The 13,962-nt window shown below is 36.1% G+C and overlaps 1 protein-coding gene across 2 annotated transcripts; it reads left to right on the forward strand.

The window, feature by feature from the left end:
* The first annotated feature begins 1,909 nt into the window (after positions 1–1,909).
* LOC133530564 (zinc finger protein 721-like) lies at positions 1,910–9,249 on the forward strand. 2 transcript variants are annotated; one of them, XM_061868517.1, is made up of 4 exons: positions 1,910–2,066; positions 2,165–2,268; positions 3,159–3,347; positions 7,319–9,249. In XM_061868517.1, exons 2-4 carry the CDS (start codon positions 2,199–2,201, stop codon positions 7,978–7,980), a joined length of 921 nt encoding a protein of 306 aa, XP_061724501.1. In that variant the 5' UTR covers positions 1,910–2,066; positions 2,165–2,198; the 3' UTR covers positions 7,981–9,249. The 2 variants fall into 2 exon arrangements, with proteins under 2 accessions (XP_061724501.1, XP_061724500.1); XM_061868516.1 differs by having other exon boundaries at positions 1,911–2,070.
* Positions 9,250–13,962: the final 4,713 nt, after the last annotated feature.

The following is a 13,962-nucleotide window of genomic DNA, read 5'->3' on the forward strand; positions in this document are numbered from 1 at the left end:
AGTAAGAGTAAAAGAGAAAGATACCTGCAATTTGCAAATTTCAGTTTTCGCGATAGGCCCCCTGCTGACTTCGATTTTCGCATATCGTCGGAACGATCACAGCGCTTGATGTGGTCAAATATGGCAAAAAAGCTACGTGTTTTTCTGTCAATTCCCATACTATTCCGTTATTTTGTTCACGTTTTTTGCTTTAAAATCATATTTACGATAAAAATAGGTCACGATAACTGATAAATGGTTTTAACCATTGCAATAATATTGGACGAAACAGTAATAGTAAACTTTATATATTTCCAACATCGAGCTGGAAATTAGGCTTTTATATCATATAGTATTATTCCAGGCTTACCAACGTAACGGCTAAACATTTTATCTAGTCTATGTCATCGCAGAGTTTTGCTTGGATGTTAATAAAATTATGTATGGCTAATACAGTATACCAACATTAGGTAATTGTAATATTAGTTATAATGACAGTTACTGAATACCCGTCAGAATCATACTTTTGGCACGCAGAGTTAAAAACGAAAAGATTCCGCACATTGGTAATTGTATAAACTGTATTATAGTAAACATTTTAAAGGAATAATCTTTATTTTGTCGAGCTCATTATTTGACAGCTCCCCAGTAGTATCGTGCACGCTCCCAATAGCCCGATGCCCCTGATAATCGTTTCCTGCTTCACGGAATATCAGACTTATCAGAGGGCCTACCGTGAACCACGTTCGACGTGTTACCTCTCTGTCGCACTTATAAATTCGTACGTAAGTGTGACAGGGTGGCAACACGTCGAACGTGGTTCGCGGTAAGCCCTCAGCACATCGTTAACAATACTTGAAATGTAAAAAAAAACAACGGGAGTGCCGGCAGAAGTGAAAACTTGAATATTAACGTTGTGCATTTTTGATATTTTGGAATGGTTAGGGAATCATTTTGCACGAATAGCTTTAATTATCAGTACTTATAAAAGTACTATCATTTATGTGGTAAAATACAATATTTATTTATTGCGCTATCAAACACAAACATGACAATTTATATTACATTATAAATTTACCACTTCAGAACTATTACTATTATTTAACATTCAAAAGTTAATCTCTCAGAGAAATCAACTTCCATCCATTTCAACGACTCTTACACTCTCGACTTGCTCTCGACTCTACTGGCTTCAATGACATTGTAACAGTTTTTGGTCACGTGTCCGTCTTACGAATTTTCAATCTGTGGAATCTGTCGGTCACGTGACCTCTCGCGAGTTTAACATTTTTTTCCCCATCACAATAAGTGCACAGTGCCGCTAAAGAGGTTTTCACTTATAACCTGGTTATATATAAACCTGGTTTATGAGCAAAAATATTAACCAGTGCACATGTTTGGCAATTAGAGAACAAAGTATTTTTTACATATCAAATATTGTAATTATTGTAAAAGATATGCTGATATTTGGTGAAACGGAAAAATAATCTTGCTCGAACCCGACGTCGGGCCTGACATCGGAGAGACCGAGTGTGGATGTAAGTTTGATTGGTGAAGTAGCACCGTTTGGCCTTTCGTTCGCTCCAAGCCAAGTTCGCTCGAACACATTGACAAATGGTTCTATGCCTAAATTTAGGGAGAAAAATGAAAACGGGCAATTCTAGAGGTAACATATTTTTAGGAGTCCTGACAATACCTGCAACTATAATAGAACAAAGCCTGCGTAACCTGTGTCTCGTGCGTAGAACGGAACGCACGAAACGAAACGAACTTATCACGCATGTATTGCAAAGCCTTTCGTTCAAACTTCACATCGTAACGTTCGTCCCTCTCACTCAAATAGTGAATAACAGGTCAGTGAGAGAGATAGCACGATACGACTGCCGGCGACGAACTTGTGGCGTTCGTTTGTAATTTGTTTATGGTTTATGTTTTTATTAGTCTGTGTCATGCTGTCATGTCAAAAAAGTGAACGTGAACAGAAAAATTAAAATTATTTTGACTAATTAATTACACATTCTGGTTTACGTTACGAATGCTAGGCACTTCATACATAAACAGTTCTTTTTTATTTTATTCGATGACCCGTAGGTAAATTTGTTTCAATTTAGTGCTTTAGCTAGAACAAACAGCAAATGTTACATTCTCAGTTACGTTTCTGCAAATTTTTTTTTTCAATCTTCAGAGCATTTAATAGTCCAAACACATATCTGTGAAGGATGGAGGGAGGTGGTAGCACGTCACTGGAGGCGCCGAGAGTCAAGGAGGAGCCCGAATATGTGGTAGACAGTAAGTTGCAACATTACAAATTTTAGATTCAGACAACTAGACAAAGTCTATCTATGACTTCTACAGTACATGATAAGCAACACAGTTTGTATCTACAAGCCAATTTGAGTTCAGGGATTTGTAGAGCTAGCTGCAAAATTACATGGACACATAAATGAATATGTAAATTGGCTATGCAATTTTGTAGCCAGGTATTTTATTTTATTTTAATAGGTACAATAAATAAATAAATATTGGACATGCTCAAGAAGGCTTGTATTATAGGTACTCAGACCAAAATATATATCATTGTTTTTTAATGTACTGAGTAAAGCGGACTGTATGGTTTACAAGAAAATCTATTGTTATATCAAATTTAAGCCGACAAATTAAACAAGGAATTTAAATTTTTTTAAAGGAGGTTTTTCTACTAGAAAATCATGCACAACCTTTCAGTTTTAACATGTTTTTGAGCAACACTCTGTCTGCCGTATATTAATTATTAAACTAAATACAAATACCTAAAAATCAAATTAAAATAAACATAATGTAATTTTAACACAGTATTGCAGGAACATATGAAATGCTAAGATAGATAGAATATTGTTTTTGCACTAAATGACAGTGAGTAAATTACATTGTTTGAAGGTTAATTAGGATTTGCGGGCTTTGTAAATCATGTTTCCAATGTATCACTACTGTTTCATTTTTACTGCATTAATACTTAACAGTTCAGTTTACCATATTATTATATGCTTTTATAGAATATGTTGGGGCATAAGTTGCTATAGAATATATACAGTCATATTATTTAATAAACTATATTTGATAAAGTTAGTTACGTTTTTTAGTTATTTCATTGAAATACACTATTTAAATATTGATCAATGCATAGATTTGATTTATTGCAGCATGCATAAAGATAGAAGCAGAAGTGGACGAGGAGCCGGAGGCATTGAAACCAGAGCCTGCGTGTGTACAACTGGAGCTGGAGTGTGCGAAACAGGAGACGTTGAGGAAGGAGGCAGACCTGTATGTGGACCATGAGGTCAAACACGACCTGGTGCTGGGGCCCGAAGTGCTGCAGGAGTTGTGTGCTGGTAATACTTTATTTATAAAATATTATATAGTTGCCAACCCATTGAACGAAAGACCTTAAATTAAAATATCTACAAAGAAAATATCCGAAATGAACCTCTAGGGGAAAACAATAGGTTGAAAGTTTTAGAAAGTAAGGTGAAGGTTATGCATCCTGGCCATGATAGCGGATAGGATTGATTGTCCTTATATACGACATTGCTGCAGTGTGCACATCTCTAACAATGCTCAAGTAGTGGGGTGATGTGCGCACTGTTGCAATGGAGTATTTATTTGTGTACATAGTCATAGCAATATAAAAACCTTAGATATAAGAATACTAACGTAGATAATAAGATAATGAGCTATTATGTTACTAACCATGTATTATGAATCCTTGTTATTTGAAATAAATAAATAATAATAATAATATGCATGCATGATTCATGTATCCATCCCAAATTTCAGCTTTCTAGCACTAACGATCACGGAGCAAAGCCGCGGACGGACAGAGGGATAAGGATTTCTAGCTGACTATGAAACCTTGAAAACTGGTCAAGTGCGAGTTCGTTTTACTCGCGCATTGAGGGTTCCGTACAAACTTTGAATTATCTAGTAAAACTATAAAGGCTAAAGACTTGATCAGAAGTGCTCATACTAAGTATGGAAGGTAGAGTTAAGGAACGCAATCTCCATAGGCAGAACCTATGCAAAAGTGTCCAGCTGTCAGCTATAAATAATAGTTCCAAATCTCTCCAGAGTAACGCTAAAGTAGCTAAGAACCTAGGCGTTATTGACGGAGTGAAGTGCGCTGTCTATGATTTGATTCTTTTTCCTAGTATTCTTGGAATTGTAGCGCCACCTATTTAAGGTTTTTTGATGACACTTTTTGGTATATGGAGATTCCATTCCTTATCTCCACCTTCCGTAATACTAAGTATAATTGTGTACAGCGCCATCTATCGGCAAAATGTCTAACTAATCTGCGCGATGTAATGCACGTATGTTGGTTTTTCGAGGAATATTATTTAACATGTGTGTGTGTGTGTAAAGTGTTTATATCAAATATTGTCCTTTTATTACAAGCTTTTTATATTTAACTTGCCCTGTTAGTATGTATGGGACAAATCTTCCAAGTTAAATTTGACCGACCTCCCGGTTTCCAATGAAGCTGAAAATTTACATACATATGTAAGTCAGGTAGCAATGCAATATTATGGTACCATCAAGCTGATCTGATGATGGAGACAGGGGGTAGCCATAGGAACTCTGTGATAAAACAACGCAACCTAATTGTGTTTGGGGTTTTTAGAATTGTCTCGAGAATCAGAATTAGTGAAGTCGTGCTTTTATCGCTTGAAGGTTTTGTACCAAAAGCGAGGAAATCCGTAAGTTGCTGAGCGAATCACTAGTTCTCTCTAAGTTAAACTACGGAGATATAGTGTATGGGCCACGACTGCTGGATAAAACGCGCCGTCTTATCCAAAGAGTCCAAAATGCCTGTTTCCGCTTTTGTTGCTCAATCCCGCCGAGAAGACATATTACGCCTTACTTAAACAACATCTACATCTTGCGAATCTTCTATTTGGCGTGTTGAATAACGAAAGGCCCGGATATTTGTACTCCAAAATACGTATTTCCTCTTTCCATAAACGACACGGTACTCGATCTACCAGACGATGTCTTTTGGAAGCGCATCCCCACAAAACCGTTGCTTTCACAGGCTGTTTTCGGTATCTCGCAACCAGTTGCTGGAACAATATTCCTCCACCTATTCGTCATATGCACACCAAGCAATCTTTCAAATTTCATTTAAAAAAATACCTTTTGGAGAAACAAACTTTGGGAGTCCTTCATGGTTACCTGGTTGCTGATTACCGAATTTAGTCTTCACTAATACTATTATTTTATTTGGTCTTAGTAATTCATAATGTATATAAAATGATTTTCTTCTTATAATTACACTTGACACTACGTATTACTTAAGCATGCTAATCACACTGACACTTCAATATCATAACTTTGCAAGTACTCACTTTCAATGATAATTATGTGACTATTTTTATAAACAAGGTATTTAGGTAAGTACTAACTTTGAATATTGCATATTTTACACTGTATCTCGGTTGACGTGATCTGGTCCAGGCAGAATATCAGTGCCTCTCCCATAGGGTGAAGCGTAATACTGAGCCAGAACCCTTTTGTTTTGCTGCGACGCACACAACATTTCCTATATGTATGGAACAGTATTATTTAAATGTATTTTTTTTTTCTCTTTCTACTTCTATTTTGTATAAATGTGTATTTCTCTCGTATAATTTTGTATTATCTGTTTTTTTTGTCATTTTATTAATTGTATTTCCTGTGTGTATTGTGGCAAACAAATAAACGGATTATCTATCTATCTCGATGAGTATTAGTTGCCTGTGGAAAAAAAGTACAGTCAGCGATAAAAGCTTGTACCAAAAATTAAATTTTTGCCAAAAACATATTTGAAAATTTTACTTCAAATTTCTATGAGATTACATTAAAGACACCTTTTTAGGGTCGGCAACGCGCAGGTAACTCCTTTGGAGTTGCAGGCGTACATAGGCAACGGAGACTGCTTACCATCAGGTGGGCCGTATGCTTGTTTGCCACCGACGTAGTATAAAAAAAAAAAAATCATAGAAATTTCAAGCGTAATAAACACACGTAAAGTTGGCTAAATTGCAAACCGAATTCGGAAATGTTTTTTGTTAATTAGAAAAAAGTTATCAAGATATAGGTCTCATTATATTTTTCCTGTAAAATTAAGAGGCCGTTTTCGATTTTAGCCGCAAAAATATCAAATTCATAGATTTAGTCGATGAAATCGTACACCTTTTGTTAACTATAGAAATAACAAGTACTGGTTTCAATTAGCACGTCTTGTTATCTTTCATTTTAATAAATCATTTTTTTGATAACAGACTCATTTATTTAGTAATGATTTTTTTTCTGATGGCCGTTTAGTTAAACGCGCGTAAAGCACTGATCCGTCGAATTGACAATTCACCTCTTATTCAAATTCTCTTTGTTTATAGGTAACCGCATGAAGGCGCGTGGAACAACTTTATTATTCTCGATCTTCTAGCTAAACAGTGTAAAGGACCCACTGATTACCAGTTCGCCGCACGATATCGGCCTGTCAGTTATTCGCGATTGTCAGTTTTTGCGATATCGTCCGGTGAACTGGTAATCAGTGGCCCCTTAAATTGTATCAGTGCGTAATCTTCAGACAAATATACAGTGTGTCCCGAGCCATTGGACAAAGCCGAAATGTACATATGCATTACCAAGTATCATAACAACCGGTGTAGCGGTTTCGAAGAAATTAACAAATTACCAGCCTGTATGTGTTAGTAGCTCCTTAGCAGTGATCGGAACTATGGGAGTAATAGTGCATACAGCCCTAAAAATATTCATGTTCATAGGGATAGGAATAGTATAGTACTTACAGCCATAAAAATATTTACATTCATAGATATTCGAATATTTTTAAGACTAGTCTATAAGCACTCTTTTTACGTCCGCTTGATAAGTTTTGTTAAAGTTTTACTCCCATAGTTCCGATCACTGCTCCTAAGGTAATATCCTCAAAGAATAGTATGGAATGGAACCTTCTTCGACCTTTTTGATTATCTTTTTTATTTGTGACACTAATAAGCTTCTGACTTTTGAAAAATGTCATCATTATCAAATATTTCGAACAAATTATCAAAGATTAACACAGTGTGTTTCTTTTTGTTGTCGATTATTGCAAACAAATTTAGTTCGAAAAAAATTTTTTTTTCTTTTGTTCTAATTAAACAAATATTAACGTCAGAGCATTCCTGAGAAGTAACCCTACGTGGGATTTCAGGGTTTGTCCAATGGCTAAGGTCACCCTGTATATCTTCACATTAGTTTTAGTTTTTACGCCCAGGTCCTTCATTGTCATCCATTGTAACAATATTTTCACCGTTCTTTTCAGTCAAACGCCCCGAAGCATCACCCGGGCCCGGGCCCGCGAGCGCCGCCGGGCCGCAGCGGGGAACCCACACCGACCTGCAACAATCCGTGGCTGTGGACACCTACATGTGCGACTTGTGTGACCAATTATTTAAGAAAAAACATTCTTTGATTCGCCACGTCAAAGCGCATCAGCGAGCGGACCCTGAAATGTTACCGAGACACTCCAGCAAAAAGGTATTCTACTGTGACATATGTCAAAAACAATTCTTTCAATCGGGTCACTTTAACCGCCACATACGAACACACACAGGCACCAAACCTCACGTTTGTAATATTTGCAAAAAAGAGTTTGTGAGAATGGATTGTTTAGAAATACACAAACGAATCCACACGGGACAGAAACCATACTCGTGCAAGTTCTGTGAGAAGAAGTTCACGCAGAGACATAACTTAACGAGACATGTCAGAATACACACCGGCGAGAAGCCGTACGTCTGCGATATATGCTCGAAGAGGTGTACGCAATCGGGTGACTTGAAGACTCATAAACAGAGTCACGGGATTGATGAGAAGTATGCGTGCCATTTGTGTAACAAGAGGTTTAAGTGGAAATCGACTTTGAACAAGCATAGACGGAGCCACGTTAGGAAGAACGCTCGGGACAAATCGGAAAAAGCTTGACTTGTGTCTTCCTGGGCACGTGCCACGCCCACAGGACTGCTGCGGGGCCTTGTGGGTCGCGACCGTCGAGGTCGCCGATGTTAGAATGCCATGCGTTGTTCTTAAAATTAATGGCAATTATAATCAAGATTTCATAATATTAATACCTACACCGCTAAAAAGTAATATTACGAAAATAAACCACATTTTTAACACGCTTTTATTAGGTCTACCTGTATGTAACTATGTAATGGAATCTAAGGAAACTAATTTAACCATCTTCCAAGGATCGTAGCGGCATGAAAATTGGCAGCTGTATGTAGTTCTGATGACAATACAATAATATGGTACTGTCGAACTGATCTGATGATGGAGCTGGAAGATATGAACTGGAACTTCATGATGGAATATCGTATCATAGCTGTGTTTAGATTTGTTAGAAAAGTCTTGTAATGAACTTTGACCACGATTAGGTTTCAAGGTCTGATGATGAAGGCGGAAGGTAGGCACTGGCATTCCATGATGGAATATCGTGTCATAAGCGGGGTTTTCTAGTGTTTTTTAAACCATTAATTTATTATTTTATATAAATAATGTTTATTTATTTATTTTATTTATGAAGCGCTGGTGGCCTAGCGGTAAGAGCGTGCGACTTGCAATCCGGAGGTCGCGGGTTCAAACTCCGGCTCGTACCAAAAAGTTTTTCGGAAATTATGTACGAAATATCATTTGATATTTACCAGTCACTTTTCGGTGAAGGAAAACATCGTGAGGAAACCGGACTAATCCCAACAAGGCCTTGTTTCACCCTCTGGGTTGGAAGGTCAGATGACAGTCGCTTTCGTAAAAACTAGTGCCTACGCCAAATCTTGGGATTAGCTGTCAAAGCGGACCCCAGGCTCCCATGAGCCGTGGCAATATGCTGGGACAGCGCTAGGAAGAGAGAGTTTTTATTTATTTATTTGTATAAACTTTAAAAAACACAACTTTAATCAAATGGCAGACTTAATGTCATTATTATGCATTATTAAAATTTAGTTTTTTCTTCGCAAGTGTTATGAAAAACATTGTGTGTAACTGCAGGGGTAACAATATTGCGAACTCAAGTCTTTAATGCACTCCAGCCTTCAGCTGATTAATGAAAATTAGGCAATTTAAGATTACAGTAGGTGTCGAGAGGGGTTACTGACTTCAAGTGTCCTTATTTTTATGAAATACTTAGTAACCAAATAGAAAGTTTTCAAGTGACATTGTTATCGTAAATATTTGATATTAAATTATATTGTAATATTCCAATTGTTTTCTTGTAAAAGATCTTGTCCAAAAAAAAGTACAAATGGCGGACTTAATGTCATTATGTTCTTACGTTCTAACATGTGACGATGCTATCTCATTTTATCTGATATAAATACCTACAGTGTGGACGTTTCAAGTATTGACAGCCTAATTAATTTGCCAGAACTGAGCTTTCGTCCACAGTAACAGCGCACGGTGGGCTGCGCGCCAAGGGAAGGCGGCCATAACTAATATTTTATGATTTTTCCTGATTTCTTCTACTTTTTCTTTAAATACAATTATTAAGTAGGTAGTATATTAAAAAAAAAAACGTGTTAGGGTATATTGCATGCAAAATATATTCATAAATTCTATCAAAAAAGTCATTCTCTTAATAATATAAAAGTTAATTCTTAAATATCTATGTTAATTAATATTATTTACATTTTAATACTAATACATTAATAAAATATGTGTATGTATAATATTATAATATACCTATTATGCTAACAGACAAGCATAGTTAAATAAAAACTAACCAAAAATTCAGATTAATACATGTAGAATTAAAGTTAGTAAGTCCTTAAATGTGTATGTTACTTATAACTATTTATTAACAGAAAATAAGTAAAAAAACTTTTATTTCGTATAATATATACTAAAGAACAAATATATGTTAAAGTTAAATAAATCTTGTAATTAAAATAGTAATAAAAACAATATTTTTCTAGCCTAACACAGAAAATTAATAAAGGTAAACAAAAAGTAAAATTGTATAAGTAAAAGTCTAATCTACGCTATTCTTTACAATCTAACAAACTTAATGCTTCTAAGGAGAGTGTTGATTCTTTTTTCGAGGTAATCTCCTACTGGAACTGATGACTGGGTCGGAGTTCAGAAGTAACCTATGAATAAGGTCTGAGTTGGTGACATCTCGAGACATTTTTCTTGTATGGTTACGCCGAAACAACTTTATATTTTTATTGTTTGATTCTGCAGCTTCTTCGGAAAGTTCACCAATAGGTACCAGAGCATTTTCTATTATAATTGCACCATGCAAAAGTACTTTATGGACGGATGCAGGCAAAGGATACCATTTGTAGGCATTCAAAAGTTGTTCTGCACTTTCTACGGCATATTCCTGAAATTTTTGTACATTTATTTTGTATCCAGACGATATACATTCCAAAATGGTTCCTCACCTTTCGATAAGGCTCTGCTGTATGCCGGTGGTATTTCTCCCAGAAGATTTCCAAAAAACCAGGATTCGATTGCAAATATACGTGACGACGTTATTCAAATTACTTGTATCCACATTTTCTGCATTTGGTACCATTTGTATTAAATATTGCAGCACTTGACGACGTCTTTCAATATCTGAACCACTCGTAGGTAGCCATTGTTCGAATATAAATCCTCTTGTAAATGATGCGATGTACATGTCATCTGAAAAAAAGAAAAAAAAGGTGAATTGTCATTCGTAATATTTTCGTAGAGCTGCTACGCGTTCGCTTACCGAAGCGTAGTAGTCTTGTAACTATCAAAGCCGCAGGCGTCTGCAGATAATCTTTTATGGCCGTTAATCTAGAGATATCAAGCTTCAAAACAATACTATTTTCAATGTTAGAATTCATTCGAAACATAACTAGAAGTTTAAATAAACAAAATATTCTAATCCTGTTTGTATGACTTTTTGTTACCTCGTAGACCTATTATAATAAATATACTTTTAATGAAAAAATTATACTTTGTATATAAAATGAAACAACATACCTGATTCTTTAAGCTCCATATTAATAAAAATCACTATTGCCTCAGGAATTCACTACTAATGACGTTCACTTAATGAACCTTTGATAAGAGAGCGCGTACAAACGGGAGTTGCGTTAACTTTCAAGGATTGTAAGAGAATGAAAGTAATTAGTTATGCGGGATCTATTTATACCTGATAAAAGTACACTTATTAGCTAATAATATTCAGTCATTGGAAACCAAAAAATACAACATGCGTTTTTTTGAGTTATGGCCTAAGGCCAGCCCACCGTGCAGCGCAGTGTAGAGTGTACTCGGACACTGCCCTCCGGCAGCACGGACAGGAACGTGACCTCGTATGTATGCATCCTGGGTGGCGCTACTATAGAGAAATACTAGACGAAAACCCGGCTTTGCTCGGGTAAAATAATAACTCTGGCACACTCAGTTAGTTCATGGGTGTCTATTGTTGGGCCCGTGAACGGGTTCCAGCAGGCGTTCTACATGACATTAAAGCTCTCCAAGAGGACTCTACGTGTTGGATCTATATCCCCACGCAAGCCTATCAAAAGACCGGGATTTATAGGCCCGTGAAATCCAAGGAGATACAATAATAATAATAGGATAGAAATATAAAAATGTGCCTTGAAAACCTAACTGCTTGGCAAAGAGAACAAATTGCCAAACGTGAACCATGCATCATTGAAGAGTTCCATTCTGATCATCATCAGCAGTTCCACTTCATCAAATGTTACTTTTTTAAATGTAAATGCTTGATTTGTTAAAGAAAATACAAAAATCACTATATGTATGCCTTTCATATTTGAAGAGTTCACTCGATTCCTCATGGACCCCATCGTCAAAACTAGAACTTGACAAAAATTTGTTTGGTAATATCATTTTTTTTTTAGATTTTTCATTCTGTTATTTTAGAAGTTACGGGGGGGGGGGGGGACACATATTACCACTTTGGAAGTGTCTCTCGCGCAAACTATTCAGTTTAGAAAAAAAGCGGCCAAGTACAAGTCGGACTCGCCCATGAAGGGTTCCGTACCATTTATGACGTATTAAAAAAAAACTATTTACTAGATCTCGTTCAAACCAATTTTCGGTGGAAGTTTGCATGGTAATGTATATCATATATTTTTTTAGATTTCTCATTCTGTTATTTTAGAAGTTGCAGGGGGGGGGGGACACATTTTTTCACTTTGGAAGTGTCTCTCGCGCAAACTATTCAGTTTAGAAAAAAATGATATTAGGAACCTACATATCATTTTTGAAGACCTATCCATAGATACCCCACACGTATGGGTTTGATGAAATTTTTTTTTTTAATTTTATGACGTATTAAAAAAAAACTACTTACTAGATCTCGTTCAAACCAATTTTCGGTGGAAGTTTGCATGGTAATGTATATCATATTTTTTTTAGATTTTTCATTCTGTTATTTTAGAAGTTACAGGGGGGGGTGGCACAATTTTTTTCGCTTTAGAAGTGTCTCTCGCGCAAAGTATTCAGTTAAAAAAAAAATGATATTAGAAACCTAAATATCATTTTTGAAGACCTATTCATAGATGTACACGTATGGGTTTGATGAAAAAAAAAAAAATAATTTTATGACGTATTAAAAAAAAACTACTTACTAGATCTCGTTTAAACCAATTTTCGGTGGAAGTTTGCATGGCAATGTATATCATATATTTTTTTAGATTTTTCATTTTGTTATTTTAGAAGTTACGGGGGGGGGCACATTTTACCACTATGGAAGTGTCTCTCGCGCAAACTAAACAGTTGAGAAAAAAAATGATATTAGAAACCTCAATATCATTTTTAAAGACCTATCCATAGGTACCCCACACGTATGGGTTTGATGAAAAAAGATTTTTTTTAAGTTTCAGTTCTAAGTATGGGGAACCCCCAAAAAAATTTTTTTTTTTTTTCTATTTTTGTGGAAAAATCCTAATGCGGTTCATAGAATACATCTACTTACCAAGTTTGAACAGTATAGCTCTTATAGTTTCGGAAAAAAGTGGCGGTGACATAATCGGACAGACAGTCGGACATGACGAATCTACAATGATTCCGTTTTTTGCCATTTGGCTACGGAACCCTAAAAATGATATTAGAAACCTCAATATCATTTTTAAAGACCTATCCATAGATATCCCACACGTATGGGTTTAATGAAAAAACATTTTTTGAGTTTCAGTTCTAAGTATGGGGAACCCCCAAAATTTATTGTTTTTTTTCCTATTTTTGGTAAAAAATCTTAATGCGGTTCATAGAATACATCTCTTACCAAGTTTGAACAGTATAGCTCTTATAGTTTCGGAAAAAAGTGGCTGTGACAATTACGGACAGACAGACGGATATGACGAATCTATAAGGGTTCCGTGTTTTGCCATTTGGCTACGGAACCCTAAAAATAATAAAGTTAAGTATCCTTTGAAAGTGTTGTAACCAAGTGGCCGTATAGCAGGAAGCATACGATAATTTGTCGCAGTTTTTTCGACATACATTACCATACATGACGCGTTTTATAGGTGCTTTACCTGAGCTGTGAATAATCGCGCAATGAAAATTAACCATGCGTACACAATCGCAACTCATCGCAACGCATACAGATGAAACTGGTAATTTAGTTAAGGGCGCATCGCATCGCAGACCGATTGTCTACCGCCGACGTTAAGTGTGACGGAGATACGGAAGTCTTATCAAATGTTCTTTCTACATTTAATCAATCCTGTCAGTTAGTGTTTGCACGGGTAATTTAAATTGCTTGGACGTCGATATATTAGTAGAAGAGCCGAAACCCATCTATTAAAGTATTTAGATTAATGTAGTTTTGTAGTAAGAGTCTGTGCTAGATGTCGCTATACTGGCCACAAACTGGTGTGTACAACGTATATCCCTGCCCTAATTGTTCGCTAGATGTCGCAGTCCCCACGGCAAACTGGCTAACGACATGTTATCATA

This window comes from Cydia pomonella, chromosome 23 (genome assembly GCF_033807575.1).
Source record: "Cydia pomonella isolate Wapato2018A chromosome 23, ilCydPomo1, whole genome shotgun sequence".
NCBI classification, from domain to species: Eukaryota; Metazoa; Arthropoda; class Insecta; order Lepidoptera; family Tortricidae; genus Cydia; species Cydia pomonella.

Bases quoted from the DNA above. Each gene is read 5' to 3' on its own strand.
- LOC133530564 (XM_061868517.1), top strand. From the start codon at position 2,199: ATGGAGGGAGGTGGTAGCACGTCACTGGAGGCGCCGAGAGTCAAGGAG. The intron at 2,269-3,158 runs GTAAGTTGCAAC...GATTTATTGCAG, and splicing joins GCCCGAATATGTGGTAGACA to CATGCATAAAGATAGAAGCA. The intron at 3,348-7,318 runs GTAATACTTTAT...CGTTCTTTTCAG, and splicing joins GCTGCAGGAGTTGTGTGCTG to TCAAACGCCCCGAAGCATCA.